Source organism: Bufo gargarizans, chromosome 4 (genome assembly GCF_014858855.1).
Source record: "Bufo gargarizans isolate SCDJY-AF-19 chromosome 4, ASM1485885v1, whole genome shotgun sequence".
In the NCBI taxonomy this organism is placed as follows: Eukaryota; Metazoa; Chordata; class Amphibia; order Anura; family Bufonidae; genus Bufo; species Bufo gargarizans.
In genome coordinates, this window is record NC_058083.1 from 211,616,082 (window position 1) to 211,637,807 (window position 21,726).

A 21,726-nucleotide genomic window follows, 5' to 3' on the forward strand; every position below is an offset into this window, starting at 1 on the left:
TGGATTCCAATTAAGGTATAGAAAACCTATAAGGCAAAATTTTAAATGCAATAGCAAAATAAATACTTATGTCGATGTAAAGTGAAAGGGTCTGAGAACTTTCCATATGCATAAACATGTAAAAACACATACAGTAATATTTTATTGCTAAATTATTGCTAGGGATGAGCGAATTTCATATTTTGAAGTTTGTGTGAGGGTTCGTGTTGTGATATTTACTGAATTGTGTTATGGATTCCGTTGCCATGGACCATAACGCAATTACATGACGGAATGCATAACGGAATGCCTTTAGAGTCATTCCATTATTCATTCTGTTATACTAGAAGTCTATGGCTTATATAACGGATCCTTCTGGTTTACCTTATGCTGGAGTCCTCTCCTGCATAACGTAAACCGGACGGATGGGTTATGCAGGCCACAGACTGCTATCATGGAATGAATAACGGAATGCCTTTAAAGGCATTCCGTTATGCATTCCGTCATGTAATTGCGTTATGGACCTTGGTAACGGAATCCATAAAGCAATTCAGTAAATATCACAAGGAACCTGCACACAAATTTCAAAATATGAAATTTGCTCATCCCTAATTATTGCTTCTCGTCCTTTGTCACTGGATGATTCATCAAACACAGTCTCTTTCTCGTGGTGGAAACTGTTGCTCTGAAGGAAATATCCCTTTGTACAAAGAGCTATCTGTACGCTTTTCCAAAGTCCATTGAATTTTCTTGTACTGGCTCTTTGACTTGTAACCAAAAATCCTCTTAATGACCAACCAAAGTTCCCTGTTGTACACAAAGACCTGGAGAAAATAACCAATAATTAGTAATATTACATCACTATTCAATGCCATATCTCTTAAAGGGGACCTGTCACCTCTCCTGACATGTCTGTTTTAGTTACTAATTGCATCCCCCATGTAATAATTCTGGAGCATCTATTCTTATGACTCTATGCTGTGTCATTCCTTTATTATTTCTACTAGAAGTTATAAATTAATTGACTGCAGCTTGAAGTAATGGTACACATGGGGATGTGTCCTTGCACCAATTGGGGATGTGTCCTTGCACTGTCTGACCCCGGCAGCACCAATTGTACAAAGTCAGACACACCTGCTACTGGAAACACCCACAGACTGCTGGCAATTTATTAGTAAAAATCAGGAATAATACAGGAAAGGTACAGCATAGTGTCATAAGTAACTTTGCCGAACTTCGACATGAAATTTCATTAGTTACAAAGTACTTATTCACAAATCGCATTCCATTGTATGTAGGGATGAGCGAACTCGAACTGTATAGTTCGGGTTCGTACCGAATTTTGGGGTGTCCGTGACACGGACCCGAACCCGGCCATTTTCGTAAAAGTCCGGGTTCGGGTTCGGTGTTCGTCGCTTTCTTGGCGCTTTTGTGACGCTTTCTTGGCGCTTTTTGAAAGGCTGCAAAGCAGCCAATCAACAAGCGTCATACTACTTGCCCCAAGAGGCCATCACAGCCATGCCTACTATTGGCATGGCTGTGATTGGCCAGAGCACCATGTGACCCAGCCTCTATTTAAGCTGGAGTCACATAGCGCCGCCCGTCACTCTGCTCTGATTAGCGTAGGGAGAGGTTGCGGCTGCGACAGTAGGGCGAGATTAGGCAGATTAACTCCTCCAAAGGACTTGATTAACTGATCGATCTGCAGCTGTGGATCATTGAGCTGCTGATCCTCAATTGCTCACTGTTTTTAGGCTGCCCAGACCGTTTGTCAGTCACATTTTTCTGGGGTGATCGGCGGCCATTTTGTGTCTTGTGGTGCGCCAGCACAAGCTGCGACCAAGTGCATTTAACCCTCAATGGTGTGGTTGTTTTTTGGCTAAAGCCTACATCAGGGTGAAGCTGTCACACCAAGTGCATTTAACCAGCAATAGTCTGTTCATTTTTTGGCCATATACAAAATCAGGGGCAAGCTGCGCCTGTCACCAAGTGCATTTAACCCTCAATGGTGTGGTTGTTTTTTGGCTAAAGCCTACATCAGGGTGAAGCTGTCACACCAAGTGCATTTAACCAGCAATAGTCTGTTCATTTTTTGGCCATATACAAAATCAGGGGCAAGCTGCGCCTGTCACCAAGTGCATTTAACCCTCAATGGTGTGGTTGTTTTCTGGCTAAAGCCTACATCAGGGTGAAGCTGTCACACCAAGTGCATTTAACCAGCAATAGTCTGTTTATTTTTTGGCCATATACTACATCAGGGGCAAGCTGCGCCCGTCACCAAGTGCATTTAACCCTCAGTAGTGTGGTTGGTCAAGCTGTGACACCAAGTGCATTTAACCAGCAATAGTCTGTTCATTTTTTGGCCATATACTACATCAGGGGCAAGCTGCGCCCGTCACCAAGTGCATTTAACCAGCAATAGTGTGGTTATTTTTTGGCCATATCCCAGTCTAATTCTGTCACTAAATCCATACCGGTCACCCAGCGCCTAAATACTAGGCCTCAAATTTATATCCCGCTAAATCTCTCGTTACCGCTGTCCTGTTGTAGCTGGGAAAGTTATTTAGTGTCCGTCAAAGCACATTTTTTGTTCTGGGTTGAAGTACAATTCCCAATTTAGCAATTTCATAATTTAGTGGTTTCTGCTATATCAGAGCTATTTGAAATCTATCCCTAAAAGGGTATATAATATTCAAGGTGCACATTGGGTCATTCAGAATAACTTCACACACACCCGCTACTGTGTATTTTCAAGTCTAATTCTGTCACTAAACCCATACCTGTCACCCAGCGCCTAAATACTAGGCCTCAAATTTATATCCTGCTAAATCTCTCGTTACCGCTGTCCTGTTGTAGCTGGGAAAGTTATTTAGTGTCCGTCAAAGCACATTTTTTGTTCTGGGTTGAAGTACAATTCCCAATTTAGCAATTTCATAATTTAGTGGTTTCTGCTATATCAGAGCTATTTGAAATCTATCCCTAAAAGGGTATATAATATTCAAGGTGCACATTGGGTCATTCAGAATAACTTCACACACACCCGCTACTGTGTATTTTCAAGTCTAATTCTGTCACTAAACCCATACCTGTCACCCAGCGCCTAAATACTAGGCCTCAAATTTATATCCTGCTAAATCTCTCGTTACCGCTGTCCTGTTGTAGCTGGGAAAGTTATTTAGTGTCCGTCAAAGCACATTTTTTCTTCTGGGTTGAAATACAATTCCCAATTTAGCAATTTCATAATTTAGTGGTTTCTGCTATATCAGAGCTATTTGAAATCTATCCCTAAAAGGGTAGATCATATTGAAGGTGCACATAGGGTCATTCAGAATAACTTCACACACACCCGCTACTGTGTATTTCCAAGTCTAATTCTGTCACTAAACCCATACCTGTCACCCAGCGCCTAAATACTAGGCCTCAAATTTATATCCCGCTAAATCTCTCGTTACCGCTGTCCTGTTGTAGCTGGGAAAGTTATTTAGTGTCCGTCAAAGCACATTTTTTGTTCTGGGTTGAAGTACAATTCCCAATTTAGCAATTTCATAATTTAGTGGTTTCTGCTATATCAGAGCTATTTGAAATCTATCCCTAAAAGGGTATATAATATTCAAGGTGCACATTGGGTCATTCAGAATAACTTCACACACACCCGCTACTGTGTATTTCCAAGTCTAATTCTGTCACTAAACCCATACCTGTCACCCAGCGCCTAAATACTAGGCCTCAAATTTATATCCTGCTAAATCTCTCGTTACCGCTGTACTGTTGTTGCTTGGAAAGATATTTAGTGTCCGTCAAAGCACATTTTTTGTTCTGGGTTGAAGTACAATTCCCAATTTAGCAATTTCATAATTTAGTGGTTTCTGCTATATCAGAGCTATTTGAAATCTATCCCTAAAAGGGTATATAATATTCAAGGTGCACATTGGGTCATTCAGAATAACTTCACACACACCCGCTACTGTGTATTTTCAAGTCTAATTCTGTCACTAAACCCATACCTGTCACCCAGCGCCTAAATACTAGGCCTCAAATTTATATCCTGCTAAATCTCTCGTTACCGCTGTCCTGTTGTAGCTGGGAAAGTTATTTAGTGTCCGTCAAAGCACATTTTTTCTTCTGGGTTGAAATACAATTCCCAATTTAGCAATTTCATAATTTAGTGGTTTCTGCTATATCAGAGCTATTTGAAATCTATCCCTAAAAGGGTAGATCATATTGAAGGTGCACATAGGGTCATTCAGAATAACTTCACACACACCCGCTACTGTGTATTTCCAAGTCTAATTCTGTCACTAAACCCATACCTGTCACCCAGCGCCTAAATACTAGGCCTCAAATTTATATCCCGCTAAATCTCTCGTTACCGCTGTCCTGTTGTAGCTGGGAAAGTTATTTAGTGTCCGTCAAAGCACATTTTTTGTTCTGGGTTGAAGTACAATTCCCAATTTAGCAATTTCATAATTTAGTGGTTTCTGCTATATCAGAGCTATTTGAAATCTATCCCTAAAAGGGTATATAATATTCAAGGTGCACATTGGGTCATTCAGAATAACTTCACACACACCCGCTACTGTGTATTTCCAAGTCTAATTCTGTCACTAAACCCATACCTGTCACCCAGCGCCTAAATACTAGGCCTCAAATTTATATCCTGCTAAATCTCTCGTTACCGCTGTACTGTTGTTGCTGGGCAAGATATTTAGTGTCCGTCAAAGCACATTTTTTGTTCTGGGTTGAAATACAATTCCCAATTTAGCAATTTCATAATTTAGTGGTTTCTGCTATATCAGAGCTATTTGAAATCTATCCCTAAAAGGGTATATAATATTCAAGGTGCACATTGGGTCATTCAGAATAACTTCACACACACCCGCTACTGTGTATTTCCAAGTCTAATTCTGTCACTAAACCCATACCTGTCACCCAGCGCCTAAATACTAGGCCTCAAATTTATATCCTGCTAAATCTCTCGTTACCGCTGTACTGTTGTTGCTGGGCAAGATATTTAGTGTCCGTCAAAGCACATTTTTTGTTCTGGGTTGAAATACAATTCCCAATTTAGCAATTTCATAATTTAGTGGTTCCTGCTATATCAGAGCTATTTGAAATCTATCCCTAAAAGGGTATATAATATTCAAGGTGCACATTGGGTCATTCAGAATAACTTCACACACACCCGCTACTGTGTATTTCCAAGTCTAATTCTGTCACTAAACCCATACCTGTCACCCAGCGCCTAAATACTAGGCCTCAAATTTATATCCTGCTAAATCTCTCGTTACCGCTGTACTGTTGTTGCTGGGCAAGATATTTAGTGTCCGTCAAAGCACATTTTTTGTTCTGGGTTGAAATACAATTCCCAATTTAGCAATTTCATAATTTAGTGGTTCCTGCTATATCAGAGCTATTTGAAATCTATCCCAAAAAGGGTATATAATATTCAAGGTGCACATAGGGTCATTCAGAATAACTTCACACACACGCTTCTGTGCATTTCCAAGTCTAATTCTGTCACTAAATCCATACCGGTCACCCAGCGCCTAAATACTAGGCCTCAAATTTATATCCCGCTGAATTTGAATACAATACATTGGGCCAAATAATATATTTGTTGTTGTGGTGAACCATAACAATGAGAAAAACATCTAGTAAGGGACGCGGACGTGGACATGGTCGTGGTGGTGTTAGTGGACCCTCTGGTGCTGGGAGAGGACGTGGCCGTTCTGCCACATCCACACGTCCTAGTGTACCAACTACCTCAGGTCCCAGTAGCCGCCAGAATTTACAGCGATATATGGTGGGGCCCAATGCCGTTCTAAGGATGGTAAGGCCTGAGCAGGTACAGGCATTAGTCAATTGGGTGGCCGACAGTGGATCCAGCACGTTCACATTATCTCCCACCCAGTCTTCTGCAGAAAGCGCACAGATGGCGCCTGAAAACCAACCCCATCAGTCTGTCACATCACCCCCATGCATACCAGGGAAACTGTCTCAGCCTCAAGTTATGCAGCAGTCTCTTATGCTGTTTGAAGACTCCGCTGGCAGGGTTTCCCAAGGGCATCCACCTAGCCCTTCCCCAGCGGTGAAAGACATAGAATGCACTGACGCACAACCACTTATGTTTCCTGATGATGAGGACATGGGAATACCACCTCAGCATGTCTCTGATGATGACGAAACACAGGTGCCAACTGCTGCGTCTTTCTGCAGTGTGCAGACTGAACAGGAGGTCAGGGATCAAGACTGGGTGGAAGACGATGCAGGGGACGATGAGGTCCTAGACCCCACATGGAATGAAGGTCGTGCCACTGACTTTCACAGTTCGGAGGAAGAGGCAGTGGTGAGACCGAGCCAACAGCGTAGCAAAAGAGGGAGCAGTGGGCAAAAGCAGAACACCCGCCGCCAAGAGACTCCGCCTGCTACTGACCGCCGCCATCTGGGACCGAGCACCCCAAAGGCAGCTTCAAGGAGTTCCCTGGCATGGCACTTCTTCAAACAATGTGCTGACGACAAGACCCGAGTGGTTTGCACGCTGTGCCATCAGAGCCTGAAGCGAGGCATTAACGTTCTGAACCTGAGCACAACCTGCATGACCAGGCACCTGCATGCAAAGCATGAACTGCAGTGGAGTAAACACCTTAAAACCAAGGAAGTCACTCAGGCTCCCCCTGCTACCTCTTCTGCTGCTGCCGCCTCGGCCTATTCTGCTGCTGCCGCCTCGGCCTCTTCCTCCGCCTCTGGAGGAACGTTGGCACCTGCCGCCCAGCAAACAGGGGATGTACCACCAACACCACCACCACCACCTCCGTCACCAAGCGTCTCAACCATGTCACACGCCAGCGTTCAGCTCTCCATCTCACAAACATTTGATAGAAAGCGTAAATTCCCACCTAGCCACCCTCGATCCCTGGCCCTGAATGCCAGCATTTCTAAACTACTGGCCTATGAAATGCTGTCATTTAGGCTGGTGGACACAGACAGCTTCAAACAGCTCATGTCGCTTGCTGTCCCACAGTATGTTGTTCCCAGCCGGCACTACTTCTCCAAGAGAGCCGTGCCTTCCCTGCACAACCAAGTATCCGATAAAATCAAGTGTGCACTGCGCAACGCCATCTGTAGCAAGGTCCACCTAACCACAGATACGTGGACCAGTAAGCACGGCCAGGGACGCTATATCTCCCTAACTGCACACTGGGTAAATGTAGTGGCAGCTGGGCCCCAGGCGGAGAGCTGTTTGGCGCACGTCCTTCCGCCGCCAAGGATCGCAGGGCAACATTCTTTGCCTCCTGTTGCCACCTCCTCCTTCTCGGCTTCCTCCTCCTCTTCTTCCACCTGCTCATCCAGTCAGCCACACACCTTCACCACCAACTTCAGCACAGCCCGGGGTAAACGTCAGCAGGCCATTCTGAAACTCATATGTTTGGGGGACAGGCCCCACACCGCACAGGAGTTGTGGCGGGGTATTGAACAACAGACCGACTGAGTGGTTGCTGCCGGTGAGCCTCAAGCCCGGCCTGGTGGTGTGTGATAATGGGCGAAATCTCGTTGCAGCTCTGGGACTAGCCAATTTGACGCACATCCCTTGCTTGGCGCATGTGCTGAATTTGGTGGTGCAGAAGTTCATTCACAACTACCCCGACATGTCAGAGCTGCTGCATAAAGTGCGGGCCGTCTGTTCGCGCTTCCGGCGTTCACATCCTGCCGCTGCTCGCCTGTCTGCGCTACAGCGTAACTTCGGCCTTCCCGCTCACCGCCTCATATGCGACGTGCCCACCAGGTGGAACTCCACCTTGCACATGCTGGACAGACTGTGCGAGCAGCAGCAGGCCATAGTGGAGTTTCAGCTGCAGCACGCACGGGTCAGTCGCACTACAGAACAGCACCACTTCACCACCAATGACTGGGCCTCCATGCGAGACCTGTGTGCCCTGTTGCGCTGTTTCGAGTACTCCACCAACATGGCCAGTGGCGATGACACCGTTATCAGCGTTACAATACCACTTCTATGTCTCCTTGAGAAAACACTTAGGGCGATGATGGAAGAGGAGGTGGCCCAGGAGGAGGAGGAGGAGGAGGAGGAAGAGGGGTCATTTTTAGCACTTTCAGGCCAGTCTCTTCGAAGTGACTCAGAGGGAGGTTTTTGGCAACAGCAGAGGCCAGGTACAAATGTGGCCAGCCAGGGCCCACTACTGGAGGACGAGGAGGACGAGGATGAGGAGGAGGTGGAGGAGGATGAGGATGAAGCATGGTCACAGCGGGGTGGCACCCAACGCAGCTCGGGTCCATCACTGGTGCGTGGCTGGGGGGAAAGGCAGGACGATGACGATACGCCTCCCACAGAGGACAGCTTGTCCTTACCCCTGGGCAGCCTGGCACACATGAGCGACTACATGCTGCAGTGCCTGCGCAACGACAGCAGAGTTGCCCACATTTTAACCTGTGCGGACTACTGGGTTGCCACCCTGCTGGATCCACGCTACAAAGACAATGTGCCCACCTTACTTCCTGCACTGGAGCGTGATAGGAAGATGCGCGAGTACAAGCGCACGTTGGTAGACGCGCTACTGAGAGCATTCCCAAATGTCACAGGGGAACAAGTGGAAGCCCAAGGCCAAGGCAGAGGAGGAGCAAGAGGTCGCCAAGGCAGCTGTGTCACGGCCAGCTCCTCTGAGGGCAGGGTTAGCATGGCAGAGATGTGGAAAACTTTTGTCAACACGCCACAGCTAACTGCACCACCACCTGATACGCAACGTGTTAGCAGGAGGCAACATTTCACTAACATGGTGGAACAGTACGTGTGCACACCCCTCCACGTACTGACTGATGGTTCGGCCCCATTCAACTTCTGGGTCTCTAAATTGTCCACGTGGCCAGAGCTAGCCTTTTATGCCTTGGGGGTGCTGGCCTGCCCGGCAGCCAGCGTTTTGTCTGAACGTGTATTCAGCACGGCAGGGGGCGTCATTACAGACAAACGCAGCCGCCTGTCTACAGCCAATGTGGACAAGCTGACGTTCATAAAAATGAACCAGGCATGGATCCCACAGGACCTGTCCGTCCCTTGTCCAGATTAGACATTAACTACCTCCCCATAACCATATATTATTGGACTCCAGGGCACTTCCTCATTCAATCCTATTTTTATTTTCATTTTACCATTATATTGCAAGGCTACCCAAAGTTGAATGAACCTCTCCTCTGCCTGTGTGCTAGGCCTAAATATATGCCAATGGATTGTTGCAGTGGTGGCTGACGTGAAGCCTCATTCTCTGCTATGACATGCAGACTGATTCTCTGGTGACATGAAGCCAGATTGTCTGTTACGGGACCTCTCTCCTCTGCCTGGGTGCTGGGCCTGAATTTATGACAATGGACTGTTGCAGTGGTGGCTGACGTGAAGCCTGATTCTCTGCTATGACATGCAGACTGATTCTCTGCTGACATGAAGCCAGATCCTCTGTTGCGGGACCTCTCTCCTCTGCCTGGGTGCTGGGCCTAAATTTATGAAAATGGACTGTTGCAGTGGTGGGTGACGTGAAGCCTCATTCTCTGCTATGACATGCAGACTGATTCTCTGCTGACATGAAGCCAGATTGTCTGTTACGGGACCTCTCTCCTCTGCCTGGGTGCTGGGCCTAAATATCTGACAATGGACTGTTGCATTGGTGGCTGACGTGAAGCCTGATTCTCTGCTATGATATGAAGACTGATTCTCTGCTGACATGAAGCCAGATTGTCTGTTACGGGACCTCTCTCCTCTGCCTGTGTGCTAGGCCTAAATATATGCCAATGGATTGTTGCAGTGGTGGCTGACGTGAAGCCTGATTCTCTGCTATGACATGCAGACTAATTCTCTGCTGACATGAAGCCAGATTGTCTGTTACGGGACCTCTCTCCTCTGCCTGGGTGCTGGGCCTAAATTTATGACAATGGACTGTTGCAGTGGTGGCTGACGTGAAGCCTGATTCTCTGCTATGACATGCAGACTGATTCTCTGCTGACATGAAGCCAGATCCTCTGTTACGGGACCTCTCTCCTCTGCCTGGGTGCTGGGCCTAAATTTATGAAAATGGACTGTTGCAGTGGTGGGTGACGTGAAGCCTCATTCTCTGCTATGACATGCAGACTGATTCTCTGCTGACATGAAGCCAGATTGTCTGTTACGGGACCTCTCTCCTCTGCCTGGGTGCTGGGCCTGAATTTATGACAATGGACTGTTGCAGTGGTGGCTGACGTGAAGCCTGATTCTCTGCTATGACATGCAGACTAATTCTCTGCTGACATGAAGCCAGATTGTCTGTTACGGGACCTCTCTCCTCTGCCTGGGTGCTGGGCCTAAATTTATGAAAATGGACTCTTACAGTGGTGGGTGACGTGAAGCCTGATTCTCTGCTATGACATGAAGACTGATTCTCTGCTGACATGAAGCCAGATCCTCTGTTACGGGACCTCTCTCCTCTGCCTGGGTGCTGGGCCTAAATATCTGACAATGGACTGTTGCATTGGTGGCTGACGTGAAGCCTGATTCTCTGCTATGATATGAAGACTGATTCTCTGCTGACATGAAGCCAGATTGTCTGTTACGGGACCTCTCTCCTCTGCCTGTGTGCTAGGCCTAAATATATGCCAATGGATTGTTGCAGTGGTGGCTGACGTGAAGCCTGATTCTCTGCTATGACATGCAGACTAATTCTCTGGTGACATGAAGCCAGATCCTCTGTTACGGGACCTCTCTCCTCTGCCTGGGTGCTGGGCCTAAATTTATGAAAATGGACTGTTGCAGTGGTGGGTGACGTGAAGCCTGATTCTCTGCTATGACATGCAGACTGATTCTCTGGTGACATGAAGCCAGATCCTCTGTTACGGGACCTCTCTCCTCTGCCTGGGTGCTGGGCCTAAATTTATGAAAATGGACTGTTGCAGTGGTGGGTGACGTGAAGCCTCATTCTCTGCTATGACATGCAGACTGATTCTCTGCTGACATGAAGCCAGATCGTCTGTTACGGGACCTCTCTCCTCTGCCTGGGTGCTGGGCCTAAATTTATGAAAATGGACTCTTACAGTGGTGGGTGACGTGAAGCCTGATTCTCTGCTATGACATGAAGACTGATTCTCTGCTGACATGAAGCCAGATCCTCTGTTACGGGACCTCTCTCCTCTGCCTGGGTGCTGGGCCTAAATATCTGACAATGGACTGTTGCATTGGTGGCTGACGTGAAGCCTGATTCTCTGCTATGATATGAAGACTGATTCTCTGCTGACATGAAGCCAGATTGTCTGTTACGGGACCTCTCTCCTCTGCCTGTGTGCTAGGCCTAAATATATGCCAATGGATTGTTGCAGTGGTGGCTGACGTGAAGCCTGATTCTCTGCTATGACATGCAGACTGATTCTCTGGTGACATGAAGCCAGATCCTCTGTTACGGGACCTCTCTCCTCTGCCTGGGTGCTGGGCCTAAATTTATGAAAATGGACTGTTGCAGTGGTGGGTGACGTGAAGCCTGATTCTCTGCTATGACATGCAGACTGATTCTCTGGTGACATGAAGCCAGATACTCTGTTACGGGACCTCTCTCCTCTGCCTGGGTGCTGGGCCTAAATTTATGAAAATGGACTGTTGCAGTGGTGGGTGACGTGAAGCCTCATTCTCTGCTATGACATGCAGACTGATTCTCCGCTGACATGAAGTCAGATTGTCTGTTACGGGACCTCTCTCCTCTGCCTGGGTGCTGGGCCTGAATTTATGACAATGGACTGTTGCAGTGGTGGCTGACGTGAAGCCTGATTCTCTGCTATGATATGAAGACTGATTCTCTGCTGACATGAAGCCAGATTGTCTGTTACGGGACCTCTCTCCTCTGCCTGGGTGCCGGGGCCTAAATATCTGAGAATGGACTGTTCCAGTGGTGGGTAACGGGAAGCCAGATTCTCTGCTATGATATGAAGACTGATTCTCTGCTGACATGAAGCCAGATTGTCTGTTACGGGACCTCTCTCCTCTGCCTGGGTGCTGGGCCTAAATTTATGAAAATGGACTCTTACAGTGGTGGGTGACGTGAAGCCTGATTCTCTGCTATGACATGAAGACTGATTCTCTGCTGACATGAAGCCAGATTGTCTGTTACGGGACCTCTCTCCTCTGCCTGGGTGCCGGGGCCTAAATATCTGAGAATGGACTGTTCCAGTGGTGGGTGACGGGAAGCCAGATTCTCTGCTATGGGACCTCTCTCCAATTGATTTTGGTTAATTTTTATTTATTTAATTTTTATTTTAATTAATTTCCCTATCCACATTTGTTTGCAGGGGATTTACCTACATGTTGCTGCCTTTTGCAGCCCTCTAGCCCTTTCCTGGGCTGTTTTACAGCCGTTTTAGTGCCGAAAAGTTCGGGTCCCCATTGACTTCAATGGGGTTCGGGTTCGGGACGAAGTTCGGATCGGGTTCGGATCCCGAACCCGAACATTTCCGGGATGTTCGGCCGAACTTCTCGAACCCGAACATCCAGGTGTTCGCTCAACTCTAATTGTATGTACAGTAGTGGGTGCAATGATGGGAAAAGGTAAACGTGCTACACCCCGTTATTGAACCCCTCATATGCCGCTGATAACGGCATCTGAGAGTCTCATTGAGACATTTCATGGGTAAATCAGGGGTTAAAAAAGAATACATACTCACTTCTTCCATTTAATTGTGGAGAGGCAGTCGCGGCCATCTTGATTGAAAAAAATTAAAGCACCAAATCTTGTGTGTGCTGACATGATGATGTTACCATGTCAGCACGCTCAAGATTTGGAACATTTGATCAAACAGATGAGGCGAGTATGTTTTTTTTATTTATTTATTTTTTTCTACTGTCAATTCCGGAAAAATGTATTTTAATTGATGTTACCACGAAGCGCTAAGAAATTCAGATTTGTGATAAATCTAATGTTTCCTGAAATTCAAATTCCACTTCGTTAACTTCCATTTGCTCAACACTAGTCATAATAATAAAATTTTTATGACATGGAGAATGCAAGTAGTTATTAAAACTAACATGTCAGGAGAGGTGACAGGTCATCTTTAAAAGAAAATATCATATACTGCAGTATTTGTGGATACAGGTCAGGTCTGTTAAAACTTCTTGCAGTTTGGGGTACTTGGTGTCTAAAAGGTTTGCCATCACTGAACTAGATAAACGTGCCTATATATTAGACCACCTGTTGATAATGAGCCTGGTGCACAGTAAGCCTATATATACCAGAACAGATTAATTATTAATGGTGCAGCAAGTGAACTAGATAAACGTGCCTATATATTAGACCGCCTGTTGAAACGAAATATGCATAGTAAGTCTATGAATAACATAACAATTAAGTTCTGTATAGAATTCCTCCACAGGGCTCAGGTGGCCATGAGATGTAGTTGATACGTTTTCTGTCCCCTTGCCAGTCAAATTTATCAGCATACCCTCCAGGACATGGAGTGGAATGACATCCATCTCGTAGTTTCCTGACAGGTAAGCCCCTGAGTTGCAGACCGTCTACCCCAGGCATCTTTGGCTCCAGATCTCCCACTGCTTTCATGCTGCTTGCTCATTGGCACGCTGCCAACCTACTCCTGTCTCACGGGCCTGCTGCTACCCTTACCCCCGATGATGATGTCCCCTCCTCACCTGGCTCCTACGTTCGAACAGCTACATCATAATCAACTACTGTCTGTTCACCACTTATGTCACCAGTCTCATGGCCACGTCCCTGAAGGCTCCCAACACGTACTTCCACCCGACTATCTTTGCTAGTTGCACACCTAAGGGAGGATGCAGCGGACCTCTTCTGCAAGTCTGTGATGGCCTGTAGCTGCTGGCTGTCCTCACTAAACTCATCGTCACTGAAAAGCGGAGCAGAGCTGGCAGCATGCATTACTTCCCAAGCAGAAGACCCACTGGGTAAATGTTTTTCGCAGCAGTGGTGACAGAACCACAGCAAGTAGGCCAGGTCCGGTTGACACCTTCATGTTTGTGTCAGTCTGGTTCTCACACCAGACACTTAACCGCCCCCGAGACATTTACTCTAGAGTAGATGCTCACACTGATGCCACAAAGGACAGTGGAAAAAACATATTCTGCATCTTATCGCTGAACATAGGCATTTGCTCTGAATGTCTGCTTTTTAAAACAGCAGAAACCCAATGGCTATCGCACCTGCTCAGCTTTTAAGCCGTCGCCAAGTTTAAATGCTGGACTTAAATGCTGGTCTAGCTCAGTTGGTAATAAATTATTACTCAAAGGGTCACAGAATTTTTAAATGATATATATTTTTATGCAAGAGTTTACAGAGAAGAAAAATGACTTACCTCTACACTGTAAGAAGCAGCAAAGAGTATTATAAGCATTCCAAATATTTCCAGTCTCCAGTAGTAGGGCGTGCAGACAAGCTAGTAGGGGAGATAAAATGCAGTGATCTAGTAAGCAATATTGCAAATCTGACATTTATTACTTTATGTCGTAATAACTTTGGAATGTTTTTACTTATCCAAATGATTCTGAGAATGTTTTTTGTGACACATACTTCATGTTGGTGGTGCATTTGAGTCAATATATTTTATCTTTCTTTTTTTATCCCAAATTTACAGAAAAAGTAAAAAAAAAAATGAATTTCTCTGCTTTTAAGATGGATAGTGATACCTCATAAAATAGTCATTAATTAACATTTACAATATGTTTACTTTATAATTTCAGAGGCAATTTTTCAAAAAATAAAAAATAAAATCCAAAACCAACTTTTTTGAAGACCAATTCAGTCAAAAGTCACAATAGAAATTCTAATGCCAGTGACATTGAAGGTAAAGGATGAAATTATAAAGAAGTGTCTAGAATAGGGAATGGCAAGGAAAGCTGTCAGCCAGGTAGTGAGAAGTGAGGAGCAGAGGCTGGATGTACCTCCTTGCACAACTACAGCTACTGCAGAATCTCAGAAATATATATTTTTTGGGGTGGTGGGGTAGGGGAATAAGCTTAAACTGTACAACATGTGTTTTACACAGGATAGATGTATAGTAGCTTTTGAAATCTTAGTGAAAACACCTTAAATACTAGTCCGAACTCCATGTCAGTGTAATGACCGGTGTCACGCACAGGGAGGAAAACAGGGAAAGCCCTGCCCAAGGGAGAGGGAAAGGTGGTGACCTCTAACTCACCTTGCAGCTGGCACCTGACTGCCCTGACGTCCCTAGACGGGTTCCTCACCCGTGCGGCGATCACGTGCCTAAACCCTGGCTTTCCCTGAAATGAGCCCTAGATAATGAACGGGCCGGTGGGATCGCTAGTCCGCACCACTGACACTAAGAGGGAAACACCAGGGAGAGGACAGACAAACACAGACAAACACAAACACCCAGGTGGACGGCAACAATTGTCCACAAAGGTCCAACAGGGATCCGGAGGGTAGCGTTCTAACGCAGCAACGCAGCTCCAGTGGGTCAGAATAGATGTCCAGGCAGGAAGCTCTATATCTGGCAACCAGAGAAGTGTGAGAGGGGAATATAAGGAGGATTGGGAGTGCTGGACAAGGAACAGCTGAGAGAAGGAGCTACGGATCCCTGAGTGAGCCAAAAGGGTTTGTAAAGCAAACCCAGAAAGCTACAATAAGGAAACTTCCCTATCTGACATAGAGCGTGCAGCCAACCGCTGCGACCTCCTGACCCCGGGTACAACGGAGTCAGGCGTGGCTCTTGACACCCTCGTGACAGTACCCCCCTCTCTACGAGGGGCCTCCGGACACTCAGGACCAGGTCTCTCAGGATGAGAGGCATGAAAAATCTGAACCAGCCTGTCGGCGTTTACCTCAGACGCAGGAACCCACATTCTTTCCTCGGGACCGTAACCTCTCCAGTGCACCAGATATTGAAGAGAGCGGCGGACCCGACGAGAATCAATAATTTTGGATATCTGAAATTCCAAACTACCATCCACGACAACAGGAGGGGGTGGCAGCGGTGACGGTTCTAGAGGTGGAACATATTTTTTGAGTAACAACTTATGAAAGACATTATGGATTTTAAAAGTCTGAGGTAACTCCAGGCGAAAAGCCACGGGGTTGATGATGGCTACAATTTTGTAAGGACCAATAAACCTAGGACCCAGTTTCCAAGAGGGAACCTTCAACTTGATATTCCTAGTAGACAACCACACATAGTCATTCACTCCTAGGTCCGGACCTGGCGACCGTCTCTTATCAGCCATGCATTTGTATTTACCTCCCATATTTTTCAAGTTAGCTTGCACCTTCTGCCATACCGATGAAAGAGATGACGAAAACCGTTCCTCTTCGGGAACCCCAGAAGACCCCCCCCTCTTTGAAAGTACAGAATTGGGGATGAAAACCATATGCACCAAGAAATGGTGACTTGCCAGTGGATTCCTGACGGCGATTATTTATGGCAAACTCAGCTAACGGTAAATATGACGACCACAACTCTTGGTTTTCAGACACAAAACATCTTAGATATGTCTCCAGGTTTTGGTTGGTACGCTCAGTCTGTCCATTCGACTGAGGATGGAAAGCTGAGGAAAAGGACAAGTGAACCCCCAAACGGGAACAAAAAGCTTTCCAAAATTTAGAAATAAACTGGGTTCCCCGATCCGAAACAACATCGGATGGGACCCCGTGAAGCTTCACGATCTCACTGACAAATACCTGAGCAAGAGTTTTAGCATTAGGTAGTGCGGGTAACGCAATGAAGTGTGCCATTTTGCTAAACCTGTCCACTACTACCAAAATAACTGTTTTACCCGCAGACAAAGGTAAGTCAGTGATAAAATCCATAGACAGATGTGTCCATGGTCTATTGGGAATGACGAGTGGTAATAGAGACCCTGCAGGACGTGTATGTGAAACTTTTGCGCGCGCACAGGTAGAACAAGAAGACACAAAATCCAATACATCCTGACGCAACCTTGGACACCAAAAATGACGAGACAATAGCTCCAAGGTTGCTTTACTACCCGGGTGCCCAGCAAGTGCCGAATTATGATGTTCCTTTAATAATTCGAGACGTAGGTTCAACGGTACAAACAATTTCTCTGAGGGGCAAGAGACCGGGGCGTCCCCCTGGGCCTCTAACACCTTCCCCTCCAAAGCAGAGTGTACCGCAGAGACAACCACTCCTCTTTGTAGAATGGGTACCGGATCACTCACATTACCCCCTCCAGGGAAACAACGAGATAGTGCATCAGCCTTGGTGTTCTTTGCCCCAGGACGATAGGTAATCACAAAGTTAAACCTGGTAAAAAATAGCGACCACCTAGCCTGTCTAGGGGTGAGACGCTTAGCTGATTCGAGGTACAGCAGATTTTTGTGGTCCGTAAACACAGTGACGGGGTGGACTGCCCCCTCTAAAAAGTGACGCCACTCCTCAAACGCAAGTTTAATAGCTAACAGTTCCCTATTGCCAATATCGTAGTTCTGTTCTGCTGCAGATAGTTTTTTAGAAAAGAAAGCACAAGGACGCCATTTTCCAGGAGACGGACCCTGAGGCAATACAGCCCCCACTCCCACCTCTGACGCATCGACTTCAACAATAAAAGGCTGAGAGACATCAGGTTGGACTAGTACAGGTGCTGAGGTAAACCTCTCTTTTAGAGAGGAAAAAGCAACTTTAGCGGCGTCAGACCATTTAGAAAAATCAGTCCCCTTCCTAGTCATGTCAGCAAGCGGTTTTACGATCACCGAATAATTTTTAATGAATTTCCTATAGAAATTCGCGAAGCCCAAGAACCGTTGTAGTGCTTTGAGGTTCTCAGGAAGATCCCAATCCAAAATTGCCTGGACCTTCCTAGGATCCATACGGAAACCTGACGCAGATAAATAATAACCTAGGAATTGTATCTCCTGAACGGCAAAAACACATTTTTCAATTTTAGCATATAATTTATTCGTCCGTAGGACCTGCAGTACTTGTCTGACATGCTCCTCATGTGTTCTCAGATCAGACGAATAAATTAAAATATCATCTAGGTATATTACCACAAACCTGCCGATTAGATGACTAAAAATGTCATTAACGAAATGTTGAAAGACGGCAGGAGCATTGGTCAGGCCGAAAGGCATAACTAGATTTTCATAATGCCCCTCAGGGGTGTTAAACGCTGTCTTCCACTCACCCCCCTCTTTAATACGAATCAGATTGTAGGCCCCCCTAAGATCGAGTTTGGAGAACCACCTAGCACCCGCAATCTGGTTAAACAGGTCAGGAATGAGAGGAAGAGGGTATGGGTCTCGGATGGTTATCCGGTTTAGCTCGCGGAAATCTAGGCAAGGACGCAGGCCCCCATCTTTCTTTTTAACGAAGAAAAACTCTGCAGCCACGGGTGAAGAAGAGGGTCTGATGTGTCCCTTAGCCAAACTCTCGGAGATATAATCTTTCATGGCTTGTCTCTCTGGACCTGAAAGATTATATAACCTGGTCTTGGGTAATTTTGCGCCGGGAATAAGGTTAACCGGACAATCATAAGGACGATGAGGTGGTAACTTCTGACAACCCTTTTCAGAAAAAACGTCCTCAAAGTCCGAAACAAATGTAGGTAGGGTAGCTATGGAGGCGACTAAGCAATTGCTATTTAAGCAATTTTCTCTGCACGGCTCACTCCACTCCAATATCTCCCTGGCCTGCCAATCCACCACTGGATTGTGCGCTACCAACCAGGGAAGACCCAGCACCACCGGAGTGGGAAGCCCCTCCAGAACATAACCTGAAAGCATCTCAATATGGTGGTCCCCTACCCGAAGGTGTAAATTATGGACAATGTGGGTGAGATTTCTCTGAGACAGAGGAGCAGAATCAATAGCGAATATGGGAATAGGTCTCTGTAACGTACAGAGAGACAAACCCATAGTGCGGGCAAAATGGGCATCTATCAAATTTACCCCTGCTCCACTGTCTAGAAAGAAAGAAATAGTCTCTGTCTTATCACCAAAAACAATAACCGCTGGCAACACAAATTGCGATGTACGTATGGAGGAGACGTATACCCCCCGGCTGACATCCTCCGCACAGCCTGGGGTTAGTAGTTTTCCGACGGTTTTTTGTTTCTGAGGAAAGAAGGACAGACATTAATGAAATGACCCCTCTCCCCACAAAAAAAACAAGCCCCACGCCTACGGTGAACCTCAGGAGGACGGACCTGACGAGTAGTTCCTCCTAGCTGCATAGGCTCATCTAAGTCTGTACAGACTAACTGCTGCTTGGGAGGGGTTACCAATGGCTCCGGTTTTTTCAACCTGTCCCTAAGGCGTCTATCTATACGGATAGAAAGGGACATAACTGCATCAAGGGAAAAGGGGGTCTCATACAATGCAAGAGCATCCTTAACCCTTTCGGATAACCCAGAGCAGAACTGACTCCTGAGAGCCGGGTCGTTCCATTGGGTATCCGTAGCCCACCTACGGAAGTCAGAGCAATACTCCTCTACCGGCCGCTCTCCTTGTAGGAGTCTCCGTAATTTTGATTCAGCCAGTGCGACTCGGTCAGGGTCGTCATATATGAGACCCAAGGCCCCGAAAAACTCATCCACTGACCGAAGAGCCTGGGAATCAGTAGGTAAAGAGAACGCCCAGGACTGCGGGTCCCCCTGCAGCAGGGAAATAACAACACCCACCCGCTGTTCTTCATTACCAGAGGAGTAAGGACGCAGTTTAAAGTATAGTTTACAGGCCTCACGAAAAGTCAAAAACTTGTCCCTTCCCCCAGAAAATCTGTCAAGGAGAGGGACCTTGGGTTTCGCAACAACCTGGTTACCAGTAGCAACCGCTGGGCTTGCGGTCTGTTGTAATTGCTGCTGTTGCTGGAGGACCGACTCCTTCAATCCTGCCACCTCCAAAGACAGGCCATGAAATTGTTCAGACAGAGCAGCAATTGGATCCATACTGGATTCTAAGTAGGTAAAAAAAAAAATCTTTTTTTTTTTTTTTTACCTACACAAAAATAAGGGCCAGATATAATGTAATGACCGGTGTCACGCACAGGGAGGAAAACAGGGAAAGCCCTGCCCAAGGGAGAGGGAAAGGTGGTGACCCCTAACTCACCTTGCAGCTGGCACCTGACTGCCCTGACGTCCCTAGACGGGTTCCTCACCCGTGCTGCGATCACGTGCCTAAACCCTGGCTTTCCCTGAAATGAGCCCTAGATAATGAAAGGGCCGGTGGGATCGCTAGTCCGCACCACTGACACTAAGAGGGAAACACCAGGGAGAGGACAGACAAACACAGACAAACACAAACACCCCGGTGGACGGCAACAATTGTCCACAAAGGTCCAACAGGGATCCGGAGGGTAGCGTTCTAAGGCAGCACTCAGAGAACGCAGCAACACAGCTCCAGTGGGTCAGAATAGATGTCCAGGCAGGAAGCTCTATATCTGGCAACCAGAGAAGTGTGAGAGGGGAATATAAGGAGGATTGGGAGTGCTGGACAAGGAACAGCTGAGAGAAGGAGCTACGGATCCCTGAGTGAGCCAAAAGGGTTTGTAAAGCAAACCCAGAAAGCTACAATAAGGAAACTTCCCTATCTGACATAGAGCGTGCAGCCAACCGCTGCGACCTCCTGACCCCGGGTACAACGGAGTCAGGCGTGGCTCTTGACACCCTTGTGACAGTCAGGGCATCTCCACATAGTTAAATTTTATAATTTGTTTGTTTAACTTTAGAAAAAAAGCATGTGTGCCTTACAATATGCTTGGTAGCAGAGGATAACATCTCTGAGTAATAACATTACATACTAGGCCAAACTCCTTGTTTCATTTTAGCATAGTTCAAATGTAATTTATTTTGGCTGAAGTTTGGAAAAACAGCATATACGTGTCTGCATGGTGCATATCATCAACCTAGTCATGCAACACTTTTTAAATAAGTACACTGGCTTGTAAAAGGTGCTGTCAATGTCCAGGACACTGTCCTTGCATTTGAGCAATTTTTATGTTGCGAGGACTTGCAGCAACAGAATGCCATTATACAGCTTAATCCTGGACTTAATACACTGTATTCCCATGCACCCTTTCCACCACAAAAAAGGGTATATGGTTCAAACTTCCTTTTCTATTCCTCCTCCTCTTCCATCATATCAACATGCTTATTGGTCTGCACTCACTCCTAATGTTGTAGAGGGTCAGTTCACCTGTAGGCCCTCGCATATAATGTTTTAGAGGGTCAGCTCACCAGCGAGCCCTCACCTACAATCTATTAGCGGGTCATCTCACCTGCAGGCCCTCAACCATAATGTTTTACAGGGTCAGCTCACCAGCTGGTCCCCACCTACAATCTTTTAGAGGGTCAGCTCACCAGCAGGCCCTCACATATAAGGTTTTTGAGGGTCAGCTCACCAGCAGGCCCTCAACCATAATATTGTACAGGGTCTGCTCACCAGCAGGCTCTCACCTACAATCTTTTAGAGGGCTAGCTCACCTGCAGGCCATTGCATATAATGTTTTTGAGGGTCAGCTCACCAGCAGGCCCTCAACCATAATGTTTTACAGGGTCAGCTCACCAGCTGGTCCCCACCTACAATCTTTTAGAGGGTCAGCTCACCAGCAGGCCCTCACATATAAGGTTTTTGAGGGTCAGCTCACCAGCAGGCCCTCAACCATAATATTGTACAGGGTCAGCTCACCAGCAGGCTCTCACCTACAATCTTTTAGAGGGCTAGCTCACCTGCAGGCCATTGCATGTAATGTTTTAGAGGGTCAGCTCAGCAGCAGGCCCTCGCCCATAAT

At 46.5% G+C, this 21,726-nt stretch overlaps 1 protein-coding gene across 4 annotated transcripts in view; it reads right to left on the reverse strand.

Annotated features, from left to right (window-relative positions):
• Positions 1-563: 563 nt before the first annotated feature.
• LOC122934435 (probable cation-transporting ATPase 13A5) overlaps positions 564-21,726 on the reverse strand; it is a 246,680-nt gene continuing 225,517 nt past the window's right edge. For all 4 annotated transcript variants that reach the window (XM_044289895.1, XM_044289893.1, XM_044289894.1 and 1 more), the window contains 2 exons: positions 14,317-14,397; positions 564-803 (listed from right to left, as the gene is read on the reverse strand). In XM_044289895.1, coding sequence (XP_044145830.1) covers positions 627-803; positions 14,317-14,397 — 258 coding nt within the window. In that variant the 3' untranslated portion in view covers positions 564-626. The remainder of the gene's footprint in view (positions 804-14,316; positions 14,398-21,726) is intronic.